The 25,530-nt window shown below is 42.6% G+C and overlaps 1 protein-coding gene across 1 annotated transcript in view; it reads left to right on the top strand.

Annotated features, from left to right (window-relative positions):
- The window catches only part of LOC126252502 (ATP-dependent lipid A-core flippase-like), a 115,250-nt gene that overhangs the window by 54,234 nt on the left and 35,486 nt on the right, over nucleotides 1-25,530 (top strand). Inside the window, exons 2-3 of the mRNA XM_049953397.1 lie at nucleotides 2,500-2,700; nucleotides 18,728-18,871. Of these exons, the coding sequence (XP_049809354.1) occupies nucleotides 2,500-2,700; nucleotides 18,728-18,871 (345 nt within the window). The remainder of the gene's footprint in view (nucleotides 1-2,499; nucleotides 2,701-18,727; nucleotides 18,872-25,530) is intronic.

Genomic DNA, 25,530 nt, shown 5'->3' with positions numbered 1-25,530 from the left:
CCCATTCAAATGTGCATGAAATTCAAAAAGTGGCGCAGAAACCGGTGGGGGAGGGTGAAAACAAATGAAATCATGAGGAGAAATGGGGGTGATTAATTAATTAATTTGGTATCAGTTTGTATTAAGTGGCGTATTACAATAGGTTAAGGATCTGTCAATCAAAAGGGAACAATAGGTTAAGAGCTGACATGGAGCAGATCAATTGGTTTGACCCTGAATGTAGGCCTGCCCCTGATGCAAGCAACCTGCACTAACATGACGCCCTGATGCCTTTTTTGTCCTACTACTCGGGTGGTTTCGAACCAACAGAAGGAGTCACAGGACGTTTTTCTATCTCCACACGGCACATGCAGAAATCTCAAGGTAATTTCTGCCATACTTTCACATTTACACATTGACTCATCTTACTTTGATGATTTCCACATAGCTGACTGGCACGTGCACACCATTTTACTACCATGATTTACATCAGTATTGAAGGGGGACGTGACCACCTGTTACCAGCTATAAACCATCGAAGTGCTCCAAAGTAACCAGTGTGCTCTTTCAAGGCAATGACTGCTATTTTGCTGAGTAAGCTTAGCCATACGATTAGATAAATAAATTATAATTATACAGTTGACAAGGTAGAAAAACACTTAGAAACAGAAAAAAGCAACATAACACGATTCTGAATGCTAAATTCAAATGGCTCTGAGCACTATGGGACTCAACATCTGAGTTCATCAATTCCCTAGAACTTAGAACTACTTAAACCTAATTAAACTAAGGACATCACACACATCCATGCCCGAGGCAGGATTCGAACCTGCGACCGTAGCGGTCGCGCGGTTCCAGACTGAAGCGCCTAGAACTGCTCGGCCACTCCGGCCGGCTCTGAGCGCTAAGCTACACATGTAAGGAGCGTTCAAAAAGAAACGAGCTGGAGGTATAATTACAGAAACCAGTACCTGTATGTTAGGAGCATTGACCCTGGCTGTAGAGACACTTGTCCCACTGTGACAAAATGGTTCAAATGGCTCTGAGCACTATGGGACTTAACATCTATGGTCATCAGTCCCCTAGAACTTAGAACTACTTAAACCTAACTAACCTAAGGACATCACACAACACCCAGTCATCACGAGGCAGAGAAAATCCCACTGTGACACAAGGCGGTGAATGACTGTCTTATAAAATTCCTGGGGCTGCGATGTTAACCAGTTCTGCATGTACAGCTGAACATCGTCGTTGCCTCTCAGAGCCTTTTTAAGGGGACCAAGATGGCCCCCTTCTGATTCACTCCCTGCTGCATGGGACAACAGTGAATGCCCAGCGTTACTCACAAACCTTGACCACCTTTTCCAAGCGATGAAATCAAAACGACCAGGCAATCTCACCCATGGGGTCATTCTGCTCCACGACAATTCAAAGCCTCATAAGGCCAACACAGTCGTGGCACACCTGCAGAAATTGAAACGGGAGGTTCTCGGCCACCCTCTATACAGTCCAGACGTCTGTCCCTGTGATTACGCCATTTTTGGTCTCCTTAAAAAGGCTCTGAGTGGCAAACATTTCACCTCGGACGACGACGTCCAGCTATGCATGCGGAACTGATTAACATCGCAGCCCCAGGAATTTTATGAGACAGCCATTCACCACCTTGTGTCACAGTGGGACAAGTGGCTCAACAGCCAGGGTCAGTACTTCTAACATACAGGTACTGGTTTATGTAATTATGCCTCAAACTTGTTTCTTTTTGAACAACCCTTATAAAAGCGTACAAAACTAAAGAACAGAAATGGAAGACAAAGAAAAGGCGAGGGTCGAGAAATGGCAAAAAATTGCGAAGAAGGAAGCAGGTCCTGCAAGGGCAAAACATACAAAGTATGAGATAAAACTTGGAATTTTTTCATCTGAATCACAAAAAAACTTGGCGAACTTGTGTGACGACAGTGAACTAGATGATATGGATGCTGATTCGAAACGAGAAGTTGTTAATGTTTGATGACGTTAAAAAATAAGAATTTTCGTGGAGACGCCTGTCCTGCTCGCACTAGAGCAACTTAGAGTACAGTGAATGGGACAGTCCACGTAATATAGTTCCTGTTGACATGTTATATTTTTCGATGAAGCCTAATTTGAATCATTTAGAACGCTAAAACAAGATTAAATTGTAAAAAGAACGACAAAAAGCAGAAACTTATAATGCGTTGTATAACACCATTTCAAGTGTAGTTTTTGCTGCCTTGTTCGAGAAAGATTGAGCAATGCAAGAATTCCGACAGATGTAGTGTCATATAAAAATCAGTCATCGAAAAATCGCGTTACATGAGCATTTAATTATGGATTTGTGTATGAATGTTTACAATGAAATTCCATGGTTTAAACAATATACTCTTACGATTAATAATAAACTTCCCTTAGGTGCTCCAAATCCTTCCATCGTCCCCTAGGGGAAACTGGCAATCGCGACCTCTCCCGTGTGGCTAAAGGTAATGCTTCCCGTGCTTGTGGCAGTTGCTGGACGGACGTGACGTCTCACAGACGAGCCTGGCCGTGGTGCGCAGACAGATGGCGCTGGCAGACGCCAACGCTACCTTCTTCCGGCGCACTGTGGCCAGCAACATCGCTTACGGTTGCTGGGACGCCCGCACTGATGACATCATTTCTGCCGCCAAGGAGGCCGGCGCCCACGACTTCATCACCGCACTGCCAGAGGCAAGCTGGTTGCCACTGGCGCATTTAAACGTTTATTTATTTGTATGTTATTGGTTGGTGATAAGTTCATAGTATTTTTCCTAAGTTTAATGAGCACAAAAGATACAATAATAGAGACTTTAGTCATCAATAATATATTCTACTTCACTATTTACTATAATCTGCCAACGCTGGGACAACTTTTCGATTCTGTGGCTGTAGAAATCGCACGGTTTTGAATCGAAGAACACTTCGAGCAACGTTTGGAGTGCATTTTCATTCGGAAATGAAGTTCCTTGAAAGCTGTTCGATAGAGAGCGGAAAAGGTGAAAATCTGAAGCGCGAGATCAAGTGAATAAGGTGGGTGGAGAATAATGTCGCAGCCAAACTTCTGTACACTGTTTTATGTCAGTCTAAAGTACGCTTCATTTACGACGGCGGCCGAGTTTAGGTTCGTTCTGCGCACCTGACGTCACAAAACACAGTCAGCCAATCAACAGAGAACGACGTTGCCAGAGCTCGACTGCAGTGCAGAGCACGGACGAGTGTCTTCAGTTTTAGAAACGTTCAGTCATAAATAAAGTAATTGAACAAAAGCAATGTCTTGATAGCAGACTTACTTTTATAGAAAGTTTGGAAAAAGCATTCTTTATACCAACTGCTTCATATTCTATTAATTAAACAAGCAATAAGCCGCCTAATTCAGGCGATAGCAAGGAAAGGTGTTTGTACCATTCTCACTAACCGCTTTTTCGCAATAAAGAACAGCGGTAATTGTTTATTTCCTATTGTACTTCGACGAAACGTGAGTAATTCATAGTCATACCAACAGTGTTTGTCGGTAAAAGTACTGCAGGATTTCTGTTGAATGATGCACTGCGTTATTGTAATGGGTAAGGTGTTTAGCTGCTATGCCAAAGGTTCTGAGTTCAAACCTTGCTCGATGCTTAATATTTTCTTTATTTAAAAACAATATCGAAGTGTCTTCATGTATTTTATTCGTTTGAATGTAATTTTTTGAAATTTCTAGTGGCAACTGAAATCGACCATACGGAATGTATACGCTGTGGACTTTTACCTCTGCAAACTCTTCAAAATTTCGTGCAATGGTTTACTACATTTAATGCTGCACAATAACTGCGTTGAACATCGAAACAAAATTAAGTCATTTATGGGGGGAAGGTCTCAGTCAAGAAGATGTGTAAAAATCAAATTTTTGGGCCAAATAGTTTTTGTGAAATCGAATGATAAGTGTGTCAAAGCAGTCGGAACACCATGTGTCTGCACAGGCGAGCAGTGCAGTAATGACAAAATCGCGCACAGCGCGTAATGCAGAGAGCACGTCTCTGTAGCAGCGAAAGGGTTAATGCGGCTGTGGTGGCTTTACTTCATAAACTGCGCGCTCCCCCCGAAACGAAAGTTTGCGAACTATAGTATACTATGGCGCTGCTTCTCTTGGCGCGAGCATCTGGCAACACAGCAGTTTCCCGCGTCTGGGCGGGCATGCGCAAGCCGCCAAGATAAAAGAATTGAACTATAGCAGAATGCAAACGGGCGTTATGGGGGAGCAGCACCACCTCACACAGTCTTCCTCGTCGTCGCTCTTGAACTGCGTCTCAGTTGTTGAAAATAAATGTCAACAGTGATGTTTACACCTCAGGGAATTCGTAGTACATAACACTGTTGCTGTTCCACCAGATACGTAACATTACCTTTTGTGGATGTGCACAGGTCTTCGTATAGGGAGTTGCAGATTTGTATAGGCTCACCCATTTCCTTCTTTTCCTCGTGTTGGCATAAAACCATTATTTCTCGTCACCAGCAATGATGCAGGATAGGAATGGTCAGTGTCATTCACTAGCCAATTGATGATGAGCAAATAGAAAAGCACATATGGTTCAAATGGTTCAAATGGCTCTGAGCACTATGGAACTTAACATCTGGGGTCGTCAATCCCCTAGAACTTAGAACTACTTAAAACTAACTAACCTAAGGACATCACACACATCCAAGCCCGAGGCAGGATTCAAACCAGCGACCGTAGCGGTCACACGGTTCCAGACTGAAGCGCCTAGAACCTCACGGCCACACCGGCCGGCAGAAAAGCACATGTGGTCACCACTGATTTTTGTGATTTTGGCTAAGAGAGTGTGGTATCAATACACTCGATTTTTGAACCTTCCCCATGCAATGCAAATGTCGCACGATGGTGGTTCGATCACAGTTCATCATATTTGCCAGTTTTCGACTACACTGACGTGGATCACTGGATTAATGCATGTAAACGATCTTCATCAAACCCCAAAGGTCTTCCTGAACGTGGGAGCCACTAATGTCAAAACGATCCTCATTAAAAGAGAGAACCATTTTCTTGCCGTGCTCTGTCTAATGGCATTACCGTCATATACGGCGCATATGTTTCTGGCTGTCCCGTTGCTGTCACTCTTCTATTGAACTCAAACAGAAGAACATGTCGGTAATATTCCGATTTCTCCACTTGGCACTCCATTTTCTAGCGTTTACAGCTCCACTCACTACCTCCAAACGGTAAAATGACAATGTGTAAACTCAAATAGCATCAGTGAACTAAAAATAAAAAAGTTACAGGTAGTAAATAAGCCCACATCAACCGGAATACCAGCATGAAGACAAAAACGCTACAAACTTATGCACTAATCTATTACTTTATATCTTGTTATCTGTAATTTAAACACATTCTGCATTCATTCTTATTGAAAGTTTAACTATCAACAGTCCTTTATTCCTACAGATCAGCAACTAATGACACAAAATGCCCTTTTACCGATAACGCTCTACTTCTTCCCCATCACCACGAGTACTTCTACAATTAATAAAGACTACATGTACTACCGTACCCAACAGTATCTACCAATACCACTGCCCTATAACTTGTTTCATTCCTATCTGTCACTGGTATACACTACAAACACTACAGCTAATTGAAACAGATTATGACCAGTTATAATACCATAATTTGTCTGCCAGATTCCACAAACGCATTCCATCGCTCCTCAGTTCGTAGGCACACCTTTGTCGGTTCGTCAGGTGCTGCGGGGGGCGTTGTAGTTGCACCTGCCTCTACCGTTGTCTGCAAGCTCCCTGGTTGCAAGAGATGACTCTCGTGTTCTGAGGGAGCATTGTAGTTGCTCGTGAGGAACGTAACAACTTGATGCCTCAAGTTACCCCTGTTCTAGTTTCTTGAGTGGGGAGTCCGATACATGGCTTCACTTCTACCCAGGTGTTGTTGTTGTGATCGCCATGATTGCACTGTTGGCTGCTCATTTGTAACAACAGTTAACCTCAGCTGTATTTGCTGAGTTGCTTCTCGATCTTCCATCGCAACCACACATAGAGTAGTGGACGGGACTCGATTGATAAGGTGTCGTGCAACCTGAAGCTTTCTCAAAATAGCGTCTGTGATATGGTCTCGCAATGCAGCATCTCAGTGACACTGACTCTTCTGTACCAATTCAGTCGTTTTGTAGTCAGTCATTAATCATAATCTGAGAGGAAACTTATTCGACCCCACACTCGAGATGAGGCTCTATAGTCCACCATTACCGTATAGATCCGGTGTCTGTCTTCTCCTTTTGAGGTCACGTTTCGTGCTTTAGTGTCGAATTTACAATTCCTGTATGTGTTCTGTCCACAGTTCGATACATGCACCTCTGGAGTACCGTTATGTTATTTACAGACTGAGTTTGTAAAATATGGCATACACTGCCTGACAAAAAGTGAAGTGTTCATAAAACATGATTGGATGTCACTGTGGCATCATACACGTCCACATAATTACGGGTATGTAAATAATTAGAGTTGCAATTCTTTGTGATAGGTAGAACGGCCGCCAGAGTGCATTGATACTGTTTGTGTTAAGTGTTGTTACCAGGCCTGGTAGTATAAATAAGGGGCATGAACAGCGTCAGATGTTCAGATGTTGAATGAACACTGTGAAGGAGACAGAGATGCCACATACTCGTGTGAGACAGCATTATCAACACCTGACAGAGTTTGAAAAGGGTGCTATTGTGGGTCTCGACTCAGCCAACTGGTAGAATTGTCTATTATCCAGATTTTTGGGGTATTTGGATCTGACAGTGTCCTGACTTTGGACTACAGAAGTTCGCCTGCCATCCGAGAAAAAGTAACGTACTCCTCAATACATTCCGTGTCATTCTACACAATTGGTCAGGAACTAGGAACTGCCAGTTTAGGTAATTACCGTCCTATGCGTAGGCTGCTGTTGACATCGCAACACAAACGTCTGCATTTGGAGTGGTGCAGTGACTAGATAGCACGGACAGCTGTTGAGTGGCGTCGCATTGTGTTTAATGATGAGTAGGCATTTTGCGGTACCACAGATGACCGTCGTTGGCGAATACGGTGCCAACCTGGGGAGATGTCCATTTCTAAGAGGCACAGCGATGTTACTCGTGGTCTCTAAGTGTGGGGAGCCACAGCGGATGCACTACAGGTCATGGCTGGTAGTGAGTTAGAAAACTGTGATGGCACAATAGCATGTCACGGACATCCTGCGTCCTCATGTGTTATCTCTCAAGTGGCGTTATCATTGGGCTATTTTTCTACAGAATAATGCTCGTCCACACTTGGCAGGTGTCTGTATTAACTGTCTGCGTCATGTTGAAATAATCCTGTTGCCAGCAAGATCCTCATGTATGTTCCTGAACATACACTCCTGGAAATTGAAATAAGAACACCGTGAATTCATTGTCCCAGGAAGGGGAAACTTTATTGACACATTCCTGGGGTCAGATACATCACATGATCACACTGACAGAACCACAGGCACATAGACACAGGCAACAGAGCATGCACAATGTCGGCACTAGTACAGTGTATATCCACCTTTCGCAGCAATGCAGGCTGCTATTCTCCCATGGAGACGATCGTAGAGATGCTGGATGTAGTCCTGTGGAACGGCTTGCCATGCCATTTCCACCTGGCGCCTCAGTTGGACCAGCGTTCGTGCTGGACGTGCAGACCGCGTGAGACGACGCTTCATCCCGTCCCAAACATGCTCAATGGGGGACAGATCCGGAGATCTTGCTGGCCAGGGTAGTTGACTTACACCTTCTAGAGCACGTTGGGTGGCACGGGATACATGCGGACGTGCATTGTCCTGTTGGAACAGCAAGTTCCCTTGCCGGTCTAGGAATGGTAGAACGATGGGTTCGATGACGGTTTGGATGTACCGTGCACTATTCAGTGTCCCCTCGACGATCACCAGTGGTGTACGGCCAGTGTAGGAGATCGCTCCCCACACCATGATGCCGGGTGTTGGCCCTGTGTGCCTCGGTCGTATGCAGTCCTGATTGTGGCGCTCACCTGCACGGCGCCAAACACGCATACGACCATCATTGGCACCAAGGCAGAAGCGACTCTCATCGCTGAAGACGACACATCTCCATTCGTCCCTCCATTCACGCCTGTCGCGACACCACTGGAGGCGGGCTGCACGATGTTGGGGCGTGAGCGGAAGACGGCCTAACGGTGTGCGGGACCGTAGCCCAGCTTCATGGAGACGGTTGCGAATGGTCCTCGCCGATACCCCAGGAGCAACAGTGTCCCTAATTTGCTGGGAAGTGGCGGTGCGGTCCCCTACGGCACTGCGTAGGATCCTACGGTCTTGGCGTGCATCCGTGCGTCGCTGCGGTCCGGTCCCAGGTCGACGGGCACGTGCACCTTCCGCCGACCACTGGCGACAACATCGATGTACTGTGGAGACCTCACGCCCCACGTGTTGAGCAATTCGGCGGTACGTCCACCCGGCCTCCCGCATGCCCACTATACGCCCTCGCTCAAAGTCCGTCAACTGCACATACGGTTCACGTCCACGCTGTCGCGGCATGCTACCAGTGTTAAAGACTGCGATGGAGCTCCGTATGCCACGGCAAACTGGCTGACACTGACGGCGCTGTGCACAAATGCTGCGCAGCTAGCGCCATTCGACGGCCAACACCGCGGTTCCTGGTGTGTCCGCTGTGCCGTGCGTGTGATCATTGCTTGTACAGCCCTCTCGCAGTGTCCGGAGCAAGTATGGTGGGTCTGACACACCGGTGTCAATGTGTTCTTTTTTCCATTTCCAGGAGTGTATGTGGGAACAGCTCAGACATCAGTTCCATCCCAGCGCCAATATCCAGAATATCAAGGACCAGGTACAACAGTTTTGAGCCAGTTTGCCTCAGGAGAGGATACAACAGCTTCATGGTACTCTTCACAACGGAATCAGTACATGCACCCAGGCAGGGGGTTTGCAATGACATACGGGCAGTTGAGCTCATACTGCGAAGCTCTTTGTAAATGTGACTCTATTTTGTAATCACTGAAACAACATTGCATACTCTCTCAACCTGCAGAGTTTCATTTCATTACTCCTACCCTTATGTATGCTTCAACTTTTTTTTTAGGCTGTGTATATTCATAAATTCTGTTTATCCATTTCGATTCGAATGTCTAAGTTGATCATATGCCGCCGTCTGTGGGTGAAAAGCTATCTCTCGTCTAATGCTGCAAATGAAACCCAGTGGTCATAACTATCTGGATAGCATAGCTATTGGTAAGCTAACAACCACGAGCAGATTCCTTGGGGTAAATAAATAGGGAAACATATATACAATATTAGTTTTAAAGAGTTTTTTGAATGAGCTAGGGGTCACATAAGGTCCAGTCTGGAAATATGTGTACGTTAACATCGACGAATTGGACGCCATTCGCGATAAACTATCAAAAATTGGCTTAAAGGCACACTTTCGCAGGGCACATCACCTTACAAACGGTGTTGTGGGTACTAAACCGCTTCCTGCATTAAACATGAGTTCATACCCTGAAATTGCTTAAAGCTTTATAATCTTGGACTTTAGCACGTTTACACGACCTGTTGGAAAACAGCATGCAAGAACAAAAGTCAGGTGCTAATCGTCGCTGTTGGCGCAATAACGACGTTTTCTAAGTGTTAAGAGAATAGGTAGCTGCCTGTGTGTTAGGCATACCACGCTACATTTTATGTGAACTGATATTCTGAGATAGTCAGTGCGGCTCAGGGACCTGGAGACGAAATCAACGGACGATGTTGTTCATGTTTCGGTTCAAAAGCATGTAATTGATCTCTTATTAATAGTTGGTAGTACAGGGTGTACAAAAAAAAAGAACTTATGACGTTTCCAACTTCAGCATTTTATTTACAGTGCAGCAATTCATTTCTCTCTCTCTCTCTCTCTCTCTCTCTCTCTCTCTCTCTCTCTGTGTGTGTGTGTGTGTGTGTGTGTGTGTGTGTGTGTGTGAGAGAGAGAGAGAGAGAGAGAGAGAGGAAAGGGAGGAAAGGAAGGGGAGAAGGACGGAGGTGAGTGCTTGTTGCCTGCAGTAATTTTCCAGGTCCCTGTGTCTGTTGCTTTTGTAAAAGGACATTAGCCATTTCAACTATCGTGCTCGGCTGTAGTGTGGGCTGCCTAACTCTGATGCGAAGAGTTATTCGTTTTCCATCTAAAAATGGTTACCACCTTGTGCGAACGCAATGTTTTTCACTGCTTAGCATAAAAAAGTGAAATACCCTCTTACACATAATTGGGTTCTGATCGGCTTGCAAATCCGCTATCATTTTGTCATCTTAATCACTTGAGTGTCGTACTCTACCTTAGTATAATAGGCTATCTCGATTCGAGCGTGTTCTCCGTGGTGCCGAAAACTGACGTCGAATATTTGAATAGCACACTCGAGGACAAAGATCTCCATTTACACTTTTCGAACTGGTACGTTTCGGCAGCATTCGAGACCAAAATGAGAACAGTTAATCATTGTTCTGAAAGTTCTCGATTCTCCTATGTGTATCTGTTTCCATTTGTTCCCACCCGCCTCTCACTACAGGAATTCGGGCAATGGCTTTCACTTGTTATACAAAACAGTATGTTGCACTGAAATAAGTATTTAAAAAGCAGGGTTATATAATGCTTATCGATATGCATGCGACAGCATGCGTACCTAACATTAATAGGTTCCAAAACGCCGCGCATAAAAACAGGACTTCCCGGTTCTCATATCTCGTTTCTATTGACGATAAAAAGGTAGGGACAAGTGTTTTGAATAGCCCTTGGGCGAGGGACCAGTTGCATACCCAACAGGATGGTCTTAGACTTACTACCTTACAGTGCAGGGTTAAAGTATGAATATTACACTCTTCCTCCTGCTTGTGCAAATGGTAAAAAATCGGTTGGTTATTTTTGCATTATATGTGGTCTACCGTGGGCTTGACTGAACTTATGGATACACCTTCAGTTCATTGGTGGTTCCTCGGAAAACCGCAAAAAAAATGGTTTTCTACTATAGTTTCGTTTGCAAATTTTCGTGATATCTTTATCCATTTCCAGGATACAGAGATTCAAAGACACGCAAGTTGTGCACGTAAAATCCGGCATGAAACGAAATCTAAATAGTAAATAACCACAGCAAAGTCCTCAAATTTTAACGATATATTCTCTAGGCATTTATCTAGAAGACCCATCTCCGCGTTTTCAAAAATCTTTATCCGTTTATCGAGAAACACTCCAAAAACTTGTTTTTTGGGTACTAAAACCCAGCTGCGTAATCCGAGGCGGCTATGTGCAACAAATGGCTGTAATTTTTATGGTGTTTTCCTAAGATCCCGATCTCGAACATCTTTGAAAATTGTCTTCATATATTTTTTTTCCATTTCCAAGATACAGAGATTCAATGTTATCCTACTTGTACACGTAAAATACGGTGTGAGGCGAAGACGTAGATTATAAAATGACGTAGCATGGAGAAATACGCTGCAACGTGTCTCCGTTATCATCTAGAATCTCATGTCATAATAATACTGAAGCACATGATTTTTTTTTTTTTTTTTTTGCTCGTTAAAGTCGGTCTGAGGTAAAAGTAGTTTTTTGCTATTTCAGTTTCGCATAAGTAAATTTTGAATATATATATGGGGGGATAATGGCGGTAATTGATTAATAATAGCTTGAATAATTGGAAAAAATTGATTGGAAAGAATAGCTGAAAGAAACTGAAGGGTAATTTATGAATCTGTACACGATCCTGGATGACTTTAATCGATACCAATATCAACAGAACTTCAATACCAATACATTCAACGTCAATATTCATAATTTGCATTACGTACTGCTTCACATTAATTCCATTGTGCATAGTCTTGACTGTAACAGTGCCGATGAAGGATCGCTCGTGTGCTGCTCGCGCAAATTCCTCTTGTCTGCTCTGAACCTCCCGATGCAGGATCTCGGCGGTGGGCGAAATGATGAACAGACAGGGATGGACGTCCCAAATGTGTGAATTAATTTTACCTTTCTAATAACTTTTTATAACACTGTTAATGTACGGTTCACATACACATTTTTTACAATGCTGGTACAACGGACCCAAGCATATGTCCATACCCTACCACCTTCCCAAACTAACAGGTGAAGAAACAGGAATTAATAAACTGAAGAGCGTATTTCTTATTTTGTTTGCTACAGATATTTAACTTTGTATCAAAACATTAGCCTTGCCACAAAACACCTCGTTAATTTATCTTTGTCAGGGTCTCTAACCCATTTAGTTTACATATATAAAAAGAAAAGAACGAAGAAATAATGTGGTTCAACACAACCTCTGTATCTAAATTTCACTGAATAATACATTTCTTTTCTTAAGAGTTACATGCCCTGCTGTAGAAGTGAAAGGAAGCGAACCAGCGGAGCACAAAAAATGCAGATATGTTCCTGTTTATTTTAAAGACTCTGATTGAAAAGTGGGGTACCAGTTGCCACATTCTACCTTCCTCAGCACCTTTAAAAATTTTCTCAAAAATTTTGGCATGAGGACATACTTGCGCTTTTTGACACTGAGAGAGAAGAAGACAGTGGCAGTGGCAAAGAGACAGAAAAGTAATTAATGCTGGAAGATATTCGATAGTGGTTGTGTCATAGAAAGAGCGGAGGAGACAATGGCAGTATGAGAGAAAGAGAGGTACAGAATGGCAGTGGATCATAGTTGACAGTTACAGAATAGTGCTAGGAAAAGAGTGAAAGGGACAATGCTAGGGGGTGGAGGGAGGAATGAAAGAGAAAGTGGAAGGCAAGAGGGAGTCAGTGACAGTGATTGAAGAGTGTAATAGTAGGACAGAATGAAAAGGACTGCGACTGTGACACAGTAGACAATGACATAGAGACACAAAGAGATAATGACAGTGAGTTGGACTGAATGAGTGAGGGAGAAAGGGCAATTGGGAGTGGATGGGTATGAGTGACTTACAGTGACAGACTAATGGTTTAACTTATAAATAAATTTTTTACTTTCTTTGAAATAACCGAGGAGGTGAAACTTCTATGTTTTTACTTAAATTGCTTAATGCGACTGAACACTTGTCTCTCTGCTCTTTTTTATCATTTCATTTCTGACCTACAGGATTATTCCCTAACAAATACAACTCAAACTTATCATTTATTAGCCACAATATACAAACACAACGCAATCTGACTATTAATTTACACAAGAGAATGGCCCTGAATTAGAAGAAATTCTAACAATAACGCATACATTTCATAAGTCACTTATCTCACAGAAAATCTTCATGACACGAACTACAGCAAATACCGCAAGTATACAGCCAGCTAAATAAAAAGATCCTAACTACTGTAGGTTCTAACTACTAACAGCCATGTGGTTAGCAAAGGAAAGATTTTGTTGCAGAGCAAATAATGTATTTTGCACATTTTACCTTAATCATTTGACATCCAGTTTCAAAAATTATATAATCGTCCATAATTCCATTATCATTTTACAGTCCATTTCCAAACAACACTAAATCTCCATGACGGACACGCGTCCAGACCATCCGCTCGTGCTAACACTGCTAATCTCCAACACTGCTATCTATAAACTTGTAACTGCGAAACCTTCCAACCACAGAGTCTCTTACAGAGGGCCCACAGCGCTGTCAGTGATATTAATGAAGTCTAACGTGCTGCCAAAATACAAACATACAAACAGGCTACTAACGATGGGTGTGTGCGAGTTACAGTTAGGGGAGCTATTGGGCCTTTGAGGTGAGCTGCATGTTAAAAAATACACGAAAATATACGAATGCCAAATTTTTTGGGAAAATTTTTAAAGGTTCCAAGGAAAATAGAATGAGGCAGCTGGTACCATGCTTTCAGCCAAGAGACTTTTAAATGAACAGGAACTTATTCACATTGTTTCTGCTCTGATAGGAGCATTTTTCCGCTGGTTTTGCGTACACTTTAACATGTTTCACTGAACAGTCTTCAAATTCCTTGTGGTGAGTTACTTATTTTCGAAGCATCATATAATGAAAAGATAGCCAATACATTATCAAGTGGTGTGTGAGACTATTATAAATAAATCAATTTGTATTTTACCTGAGAGTTTCCATAAAAACGCATAAGAAAGACTGCATAACAAAAGAACGCTAATCCGAAAAGATAATAATATATTACCCGAAAAATTTACTTAAAAAACTAATGTAGCTCAGGTGAAACAGATCACACCTGCCCGCCAATTCATAGAGTCCCAGGGCACAGTATCTCGGCGATCAAACGTGTCGCAATAGGCAGGTGCCCTGACGAGCTGACCTCCTGGGAGCGCACGGCCGACTTACATCCCTTCCTCCACCCCCAACCATTGGAATGACACCATTAATAAATATAGACTTCGATCAGAAATCGGTAGCTAAGGTAGAATATTCAAAATTTCTAGGTGTTTACATTGATGAGGGGTTGAACTGGAAAAAACACACTGAAGATCTGCTAAAACGTTTGAGTTCAGCTACTTATGCTATTAGGGTTGGGGTTGGGTTGTTTGGGGAAGAGCAGACAGCGAGGTCATCGGTCTCATCGGATTAGGGAAGGACGCGGAAGGAAGTCGGCCGCGCCCTTTCAAAGGAACCATCCCGGCATTTGCCTGGAGCGATTTAGGGAAATCACGGAAAACCTAAATCAGGATGGCCGGACGCGGGATTGAACCGTCGTCCTCCCGAATGCGAGTCCAGTGTGCTAACCACTGCGCCACCCCGCTCGGTATATGCTATTAGGGTAATTGCAAATTTTGGCGGTATACATCTCAGTAAATTAACTTACCATGCCTATTTTCATTCTCTGCTTTCGTATGTCATCATATTTTGGGTTAACTCATCATTGAGTAAAAGAGTGTTCATCGTACAAAAGCGTCTAATCAGAATAATTGCTGGAGCTCATCCAAGAGCTTATTTAAGAGCTATAGATCTTCACTGTAGTCTCACAATATATATATATATTCACTTACGAAATTTGTTATTAACAATCCGAACGAATTCAAAAGTAATAGCAGTGTACATGGCTACAACACTAGGAAAAAGGATGATCTTCACTACTCAAGGTTAAATTTAACTTTGTCTCAGAAGGGGGTAAATTATGCTGCCACACAAGTCTTTGATCACTTACCTAATAGCATCAAAAGTCTGACAGATAGCCATATAGCATTTAAAAGGAAATTAAAAGAATTTCTTAACGGCAACTCCTTCTACTCATTAGATGAATTTTTGGATATATTAAGTGGGTAATTTCCCCAACCACCACAAAAAAATTAAAGGTATTTCGTCATGTAATATTTTGTGTAAAGTAATATCTTGTATAGACACCTTTTATTAACCTGACACGTTCCACTCAGTACGAAGTGTCGTATTCATGATCTATGGAACAAGTACTAATCTAATCTAATGTAATCTAATTCTGCACGCTATCCGCGCTCGAGGGCGCGTGTCAGCGGCCGCGGAGGTGATCGCGTCGGCGCCAGTAGCCGGCGACGCTCGCCAGGGCTCTCTGGTTGTAGTGGCGTAGCTGTGATTCCTGCGGTCGCCCTGGCCGCCAGAACGCTGTGTTTGCTGCGTGTCTTCCTAATAGTGGTGCGACAAACCGCTGCTTCCGCAACTGCGGAAGTTCCGCACAATTTTTCACATCCGCTTTCGCATCTGGTTCCGCATTTTTATATCGGAAGTTTATCGGAACTTTCAAAAATGGCGAGATGGTCTGTACGCGCACTTACAAGCCCAACGCGCCGTCTGCTGCGCACACAGGAGTTCGTAGGGTGGTGCACCATACGAAGTCGACACATGCCCGCAGTGATTGTTGCGCTTATTTGATTATTGCGCAGTGATCTCTGTTCATCGCCGCGAAAGTTAGCATTTTCTCGTTCGTCAGTCTACTTTATGTTGCTGTATAATATTACTACATTGTTCAGTGTTTTTTAGACGACAGTTTTGTGGTGTAATATTAGTTAAGACTGTAAAAATGAAACCAAAATACGTCTTATTTGGAACTATTTCGTTGAGATTAATGATTTGAGTGCCAAATGCAAAATCTGTGACAAAGTATATTCTCGAAAATGGTGCACAACCACCACATTGAAGAGTGATCTTAAATCATTAAATGTCGTGAAATTTGCAGAGTTTGACAAGTTAGATGAAACTATCAAATTGTCAGTGGAGGCAAAAAAAAAGGTTAGTCAATATTTATATAATAATGTAGTCGGTACTATCAATATAGTTCGATTGTTATTGAGCGAGCTCTGTCCACTGCTGATGCAGAGCTGTTTTATCCAAATGATTCACAATACGATAGCATTTGAAAGAGCTCACCCCACCCTTGGTTCTGGTCAAGCCGTGTTGGTAAAAGTCGATAGATAACGTGCCTTTCCTTGTTGCTGCCAGCACTTCACGATATAAACACATTACAGTCGGTGGCACAGAATAACAATACTACTGTAGTATGTGAGCTACACACGAGTGTATGTTGGCAGCACTCCACAAAATTTAAACTAGTTTTATGTCCCTGTACCTCATCCAATCTGAGATGAGCACTTTAAAAAGTTATCACACTGTACAGGGTGATTTTCTCCACTGTGTACAAACTCTAGGGACTGATTGCTGAGAGCATACAGAGCAAAAGCGGCCTAACAAACGTATGTCTGGAAATGCATGGTTTCCACGCAGGACACCATTTATTCAATCATACATTGTTACAGAGACTGCGGTCTAATACACTTTGTACCATGCAGCCACAGTTACAGTATGTGTTGAAAATGGTTTCCATATGCCTCGACACATGCATGCAAGAGCCATAACGATTTTTTGCCTCACATGTTCACATCAGCCAGGCTGCATCCGAACAATGTCAAAAGCAGCATCAGTATGCTGCTCCAGTGTCTCCACATCTGGAATGGGCTGTGCATACGTGATACTTTCTAGATAGCCCCATAACCAGAAATCGCACGGGTTGAGATCCGGTGAATGAGCAGGCAATGCAACCAGATCCCCTCGTTTGATCCATGGCAAAGTGGGCTGAAGTATCATCACGTAGCAGCCACATAAACCTTTGAATCATCAATGGAACTTCTTCCAGCGGGGGAGGCAAAGTCACTCACAAGAAACACGATAGTTCCGGCCTTTTAAGCGATGTGGAAGGAAGACTAGTCCCAAAATACAGTCGCCAATTATCCCGACCCACACATTTTGGCTGCACCAATGTCGATGATTTGCTGCCACCATACCATGGAGGTTTTGCATACTATCCCACGGATGAATGTTATGGAAGTTGAAGATACCACTTCACATAAAGGTAGTCGCATCTGTGAATAGGATGGATAACACAAATCCTGGAATCTTGGTCGCCTGGTGAAGAAACCAGTGACAAAACTGCGCCCAGTGTGGACAGTCTGTCGCTACTAAGCCCTGCACACGATGCAGTCATAAGGGTAGCAACAATTGTCATGGAGAATGTTCCACACAGTCGTCTGGCTTACCTGGTACTGGCGTGCCAACTGCCTGGTACTGACACGGTGGTCGCCTTCCACAGTGTTATTCACATTTTCCTTCAAGTCCAGTGTTCAAACATTTTGGGTATGTTCTTCATGATTTCCTGCCTCCTGTAACGACCCTGTCTCAGGCAAACGGTGAAACACTGTTGCAGACATGTCCATGACATATGGTTGTGCCAAGAGAGTTCCCTCAATCACTACCCGCCATGGCCTGAAGTCATACCCAATGGCTGCCCACAGCACGATACCAGAACGCCATTATGCCTCTCCAAGACAATGGAGAAATGGAACCCCTACCTAGATCGCCAAAAACTCGCTGGCAATGGTCATCCGTGGTAGCGCACAACTACTATTCGTCGCTGATCACAATACGACGCCATTCATCAGAAATTTATGCTTTCTGGTCACAGCACCACTCCAGATGCAGCCATTTGTGTTGTGGTGTTAATGGCAACCTAAGTGTGGGGCAGTAACTGCCTAGTACGGCTGCTGCTAGTGACTGATCAGTGGTGTGGAATGACACAAAATGTTGCAGAGAGTACATTGTTTGTTCTTGGGTGGGAGGGACAGGTGTGAAGGGATTACAAGGTGCTTGGCGTAGAATATGGTGATCCTTCCTTCTGGTGGTTAGATGTGATCGGCTGGAATCGCAGTGACGAATCTGTCTGTCCTCACATTCTCCTGTAGTCCAACATCAGGCTACTGTCACGTTCAAGTGCCCTAAAAATCTGGATAATGGATGTTTCTGTCAGCTGGCCAAGTCGAGACTCACATTGGGGCCCCTCTCAAACACTGTCAGGTACCAATAACACTGTATCACATGAGCTGTGGTAGCTCTGTGTACTTCACAGCGACCATTCAACATCTGATACTGTTTTACACCCCTTATATACCCTACCAGGCCTGGTCCCAGCCGTAAACACAAACAACACTAATACACTCTGGTGGCCATTCTATTCATCATTTACAAATCCACAAATGCTCTGTAAATGTATGAAGTTACGTTGATATCACACCATGACTTCTGGGTGCTCTCCCTTTTTTTTTTTGTCAGGCAGTGTAGCTGAAATAATTTTTGCATTGAAATTTAATAGATAATAAAAAAAAATGGGTTAAAGTTAGAGATGAAGAAGAAATTTCTGCAGACTCTCACGCTTACAGAGTGTATGGTGTGGTGCAGGGCTACGCCACAGTGCTGGATGGGCGGGTGACGCTGACGCCATCGCAGCGGCTGCGGCTGTCGCTGGCAAGAGCAGTGCTGCGGGACGCGACAGTCCTGCTCGTTGAGAACCTGCGCAAGGTCGAGGACGATGACGCAGAGGCGGTATGCAGTGTTTACCTCACCGAAAAAAAAAAAAGTGTGTGAAATCTTACGGGACTTAACTGCTAAGGTCATCAGTCCCTAAGCTTACACACTACTTAACCGGAATTATCCTAAGGACAAACATACACACCCATGCCCGAGGGAGGACTCGAACCTCCGTCGGACCAGCCGCACAGTCCACGACTGCAGGCCATCGACCGCTTTTTTTTTTTTTTTTTTTTGTTTCATTGTTGAACGGTGTGTTAGGTCGTTGCGGACGTCGCAAGACATCCTGTTCAAGTTCGGTGGTTGATCCTCCCACTCAGTTTTTTATTACAGAGGCCAAGCGGCTCTCTGACCGAACACGCTGAGCTACCGTGCCGGCACTCGGCTAATCCCGCGCGGCTACCTCACCGACTTTCTTGTCTCAACCGACTAATCGCGACGAGGGAGTCTACTGCAGCGCCCCAGGCGTTTTATTCCTGTACGGTGTCTCACCTGTCATGAGTGATCGTTTTCGTTTACTCCCCAGCGCCAAAACAGCATGCTGTTTATATATACATATTATGTTGTGAGTGTGTCTGCTGTGCAATTTTGCGCCTTGGTAAAAGCAACGCTATACGTTACCAGCGCTTCTTTACTAAAAAATCGAAATATAGTAACAGAATGTAGGGGGCAAGCATTGATAATATTGTGTAGAGTGAATTAAAGATGTTTCTCCTTCACATCTCCTCCTGCACAGTGGAGGAATGCTTGAGTAGCGATAGTCAGTCATTTTAAAGAAAAAAAAACGCTGTAACTAGATAGCATGTAGCCATACAAACATTATTTTTAGTTGTGTATAACTTTCCTACCTTTTTCTGTTCATACGTTCCACATCATAATGTTTGTCGTGAATTTGATCTATGGAACAAGTAACTAACTAAATAACTTTAATAATTATGTAAGTAAAATTCATAGTGGATAATTTTCACAAAGGTCATATGGTAAATTTTTCACACTCTTGAGAGCAGAAAGAATAGGAAATGTTTCGCCCAAACATTTCAAAACATCTACATTAATCTTCTCGCAAAAATATACACTCACAAAAACCTACAAAAATATTTAGAAGCAGTAAATGGTGACTTTTCGCTTTATTCTATGTAATTTGTTTTCTTTCTAAGGAGCAAATATCAACGAAAATTATGTTTTTCATTAGACAGATATGCCTTTTTCACGTATGAAGCAGTTTTCATTGAAAAGCGTTCATCTATTGACATTCTTCTATATGAATTGTGTAGGCTTTTTGTTTGTAAAATGAAAGTACCTATTTGCTTTCAGGTATTTCATCTCTTTTGTGGGAGACCACTGTTAGGAAAATTACCATGCCCTCGTGAAACCTTTCCAAAGTACCACGAAAAAAAATAAAAAAATAAAGATTAAGAAGACATTAAAGCATTAAAGTACAAAATCCACGACCATAGCAGGAGTGCTCGCGGCGAAAATAAGTTAACTTCTGATGATGCTTCTGACGATGCTACAGTCCCATGTTTCTGCGCATGCGCAGTCAGGGAGATAGTCAAGATTTTCGAGTGGACACAATCAAGTAACCGTTGGCTGCACTGAACCAGTCGCAGTTTATTAGCGGTAGAGTTACTAACGAGAGCATGACGCGCATCCACCACAAGCAGTAGATTTTGACCAGAAAGTCACTTGTGTAAAATGGGCCTTGCGGTCCTTCCCAACACGTTGCAGCAAGCACACTCCATCACTCACGTTTACAACATTATAATTTTCCCTTGCCAAAGAAGGTAGTTGCTGACAGGTGCTGGGAGGATTTATGCACAGACCTATTAAGGCGGGTCTAGGGTGCTGAGAGACAGCGTGCCGTCAACAAAGACATGTTCATATAGGTCGTTGGGGCACCAAGAGCCTCAGGTGGCGTTTACATGGTTAAAGGCAGAATTATACCACTTTCGCTTGGGGCCAGAGACTATTACACAGTACAGGTACTCAATGCAGCGGATACTATATTCATTTTGGCATATTCATATTTTGTATTGTAATTTGCAGTATGCCATTTCTAGACAACAGCGCATTGAAGATTTATCACAAACACATCACGCTTATAATCAAATGTCAGTTAACGACGCATTAACGATATAAGCCATCAAGAAGTACTATGATAACCGAGTTGAACGGCGGAAATTGCATGTCTGCAACATAGCATAATGGATAATGTTGTGGATTACAGAGTTGAAGTAAATATAATAGCAATGAGCTGGTTGCTCCATTGACCACTCACATTTAGTGTGATGTAGGAAAAGTTTTATTTGTCCTTGGATCATATTTTATAATTACATTTTTTTATTTTTTGTATCTCATTTTGTTCGATATAGTTCCTTGAGTTTGGTCGGGGTGGACGTCACAAGACATCCATTCAAATAGATCGTTGGTTCCTTGACTCAGTTTTTTTTTTTTTTTTTATCATACAGAATAAAAAGAAACTTAGCAAGCTGCCAATTATCTGGATGCAGATTATTCACTTCACAGATTATGCGTGCATAGTTGTACGATTTTTGAAAAAATAAATCAAACCAGAAGTATCTATTACAATTAGCGTGAATATTATCGTTTAGAGTAACTGTGGTGGATGTGACTCATTTTTTACCATCGCGAGACGAAACGGTGCGTAATGTCAAAGTTGGACACTGCTGAAGTATTTTTCTGCTATTTTCCATTTCACCTTCTGGTAGATGTGGGGACTCTACATCTTCATGCATACCCTGTAAACTGCTGTGACGTACATGGCAGAGGGTACTTACCATTGCATACGAGGCTATCAAAAAGTTTCCTTTTGAAGGCTAGACAGTCCAGAATCACTATGCCACTCAGGCAAAATTGCCATTAGCATTGAGGCAATGGTACCACTGATGCTCAAGGTTGATGATGCCTGTTTGATAAAATGCCATGTCCATCTCCATGAAGAAGTCTTGTAACTGCCTGCTGCACATGCTCATCCACCAGGAATCGTAGACCCTTCAAAACACTTTTTAAGGGACCGAAGGCGTGATAATTGTATGGGGAGAGGTTGGAGATAGGGTGGGCGCTCGAGTGTCTACCATGTGATTTGGCGTAACTTCTGCATAACAACAGTTACAATATAGGGACATGCGTTATCATTAGGCAGCAGCACCCGCTGTCACAGTTTTTCCGGACAGTGGTTTTCGACAGACATGCTGTCCCATAAACATTCTTCATTCTCTGATGGATGTCTGTCTGTGTTTCCTTCAGTAGCCAAGGAAAGTATAAGGGAACGTTGGTCCTGTTTGGACACATTTGGTAATAACATCGCCATAGTTCACATTTCCTCATTTACCATATACGTCCCAGAAAGACACAAATGTGACATTAATCCCTTGCCTACATGTTAGTGCTTATGTACCCAGATCAGAGTCACGTTACGTTGCATATGCACTGCAGCAGCGCCCTCAAACAGAAACTTTTTGATTGCACCTTACATAATTTATTAGTGATACTTCCCATGCCATTCACTTATGAAGCAATGAAAGAATGACCATTTAAATGCCCAGTGCACACACTAATTATTCTAATCTTGTCATCATGCCCCTAAGTGTGAGATATTTAGCGGGTCGTAGTTTATTCTTAGTCATCATTTAAAGCTGGTTCTTGAAACTTTGTAAGGAGGTTTTCTCAGGATCGATTATGTCTATCTTCAAAAGTCATTGAAGCAAGGGAAAAATTAAAATAATTCCATAGTGCAATGTTGAATAATAGACAAAATCTCAAGCTAAAGGAGGCCTACAAAATTTATCAAGAATACCATAAAAATTTATTAATACAAGCCATGACCATCTATGTTGCAAACAAGGTTCAGGCTTCACACAATGTTACTACTGGTGTCTGGGGAGTGATAAACAGTTTTAGAACAGGCAGAGACAAATCTTATATGGATTTATTGACCACAGTGGGATGGAAGTAAAAGACCAACTTGAAATTGTTAATATATTCAATGAATATTTTTTTCTATGGGGGAAGCAGTCAGTGATAAACATAACTACCTGCAGAATAATTTTAAAGGCACTCCATCTGAGCATAGCATATATCTAGCCCCACAAATTGCAAAGAAATAATTCTACATCTACATCCACATTCCGCAAGCCACCTGATGGTGTGTGGCGGGGGGTACCTTGAGTACCTCTGTCGGTTCTCCCTTCTATTCCAGTCTCGTATTGTTTGTGGAAAGAAGGATTGTTGGTATGCCTCTGTGTGGGCTCTAATCTCTTTCATTTTATCCTCATGATCTCTTCGCGAGATATACGTAGGAGGGAGCAATATACTGCTTGACTCCTCGGTGAAGGTATGTTCTCGAAACTTCAACAAAAGCCCATACCGAGCTACTGAGTGTCTCTCCTGCAGAGTCTTCCACTGGAGTTTATCTATCATCTCCATAACGCTTTCGTGATTACTAAATGATCATGTAACGAAGCGCGCTGCTCTCCGTTGGATCTTCTCTCTCTCTTCTAGCAACCCTATCTGGTACCGATCCCACACTGCTGAACAGTATTCAAGCAGTGGGCGAACAAGCGTACTGTAACCTACTTCCTTTGTTTTCGGATTGCATTTCCTTAGGATTCTTCCAATGAATCTCAGCCTGGCATCTGCTTTACCGACGATCAACTTTATATGATCATTCCATTTTAAATCACTCCTAATGCGTACTCCCAGATAATTTATGGAATTAACTGCTTCCAGTTGCTGACCTGCTATATTGTAGCTAAATGATAAGGGATCTTTCTTTCTATGTATTCGCAGCACATTACCGTTGGCTACATTGAGACTCAATTGCCATTCCCTGCACCATGCGTCAATTCGCTGCAGATCCTCCTGCATTTTAGTACAATTTTCCATTGTTACAACCTCTCGATATACCACAGCATCATCTGCAAAAAGCCTCAGTGAACTTCCGATGTCATCCACAAGGTCATTTATGTATATTGTGAATAGCAACGGTCCTATGACACTTCCCTGCGGCACACCTGAAATAACTCTTACTTCGGAAGACTTCTCTCCATTGAGAATGACATGCTGCGTTCTGTTATCTAGGAACTCTTCAATCCAATCACACAATTGGTCTGATAGTCCATATGCTTTTAATTTGTTCATTAAATGACTGTGGGGAACTGTATCGAACGCCTTGCAGAAGTCAAGAAACATGGCATCTACCTGGGAACCCGTGTCCATGGCCCTCTGAGTCTCAATAGCTTTCTAAATTCTTCCAGTTCCACAGGGCATGATGGCCTCACTATTAATGAATTAAAAGTATGCAGACAAAATGTCTCTGTACCTCTATCTGTAGCAGCAATCAATATAATAGAATCAGGCACCTTTCCAGACAGACTAAAAATAGCTCAGGTAACACAGTCCTTACAAAAGGTGACTAACTCAAAACTACAGACCAATCTCATTATTTCCTGTCTTTTCCAAAATAGTTGAAAAGGTCATATACAACAGAATTATAAACTTTCTCCAGGTGCACAACCTGATGTTTCAAAATCAAAATGGGGTCTTAAAATGTCAATCAACTAGCACAGCAGCTGCTCAGTTAATTGAAGAGATAATAAATGGCATCAAGAACTTTTGGCTGTGTGAATGCCACTATCCTATTAGATAAGCTATCGGAGCATGGAATGTCAGATCCCTTAATCGGGCAGGTAGGTTAGAAAATTTAAAAAGGGAAATGGATAGGTTAAAGTTAGATATAGTGGGAATTAGTGAAGTTCGGTGGCAGGAGGAACAAGACTTTTGGTCAGGTGAATACCGGGTTATAAATACAAAATCAAATAGGGGTAATGCAGGAGTAGGTTTAATAATGAATAAACAAATAGGAGTGCGGGTAAGCTACTACAAACAGCATAGTGAACGCATTATTGTGGCCAAGATAGACACAAAGCCCACGCCTACTACAGTAGTACAAGTTTATATGCCAACTAGCTCTGCAGATGATGAAGAAATAGATGAAATATATGATGAGATAAAAGAAATTATTCAGGTAGTGAAGGGAGACGAAAATTTAATAGTCATAGGTGACTGGAATTCGTCAGTAGGAAAAGGGAGAGAAGGAAACATAGTAGGTGAATATGGATTGGGAGGAAGAAATGAAAGAGGAAGCCGTCTGGTAGAATTTTGCACAGAGCATAACTTAATCATAGCTAACACTTGGTTCAAGAATCATAAAAGAAAGTTGTATAGTTGGAAGAATCCTGGAGATACTAAAAGGTACCAGATAGATTATATAATGGTAAGACAGAGATTTAGGAACCAGGTCTTAAATTGTAAGACATTTCCAGGGGCAGATGTGGACTCTGACCACAATCTATTGATTATGAACTGTAGATTAAAACTGAAGAAACTACAAAAAGGTGCTAATTTAAGGAGATGGGACCTGGATAAACTGACTAAACCAGAGGTTGTACAGAGTTTCAGGGAGAGCATAAGGGAACAATTGACAGGAATGGGGGAAAGAAATACAGTAGAAGAAGAATGGGTAGCTCTGAGGGATGAAGTAGTGAAGGCAGCAGTCGATCAAGTAGGTAAAAAGACGAGGGCTAGTAGAAATCCTTGGGTAACAGAAGAAATATTGAATTTAATTGATGAAAGGAGGAAGTATAAAAATGTAG

The sequence above is a fragment of the Schistocerca nitens genome, chromosome 4 (genome assembly GCF_023898315.1).
Source record: "Schistocerca nitens isolate TAMUIC-IGC-003100 chromosome 4, iqSchNite1.1, whole genome shotgun sequence".
NCBI lineage: Eukaryota > Metazoa > Arthropoda > Insecta > Orthoptera > Acrididae > Schistocerca > Schistocerca nitens.
The sequence above is the reverse complement of the archived record's forward strand: the minus strand, read 5'-3'. Positions and strand labels throughout refer to the sequence as shown.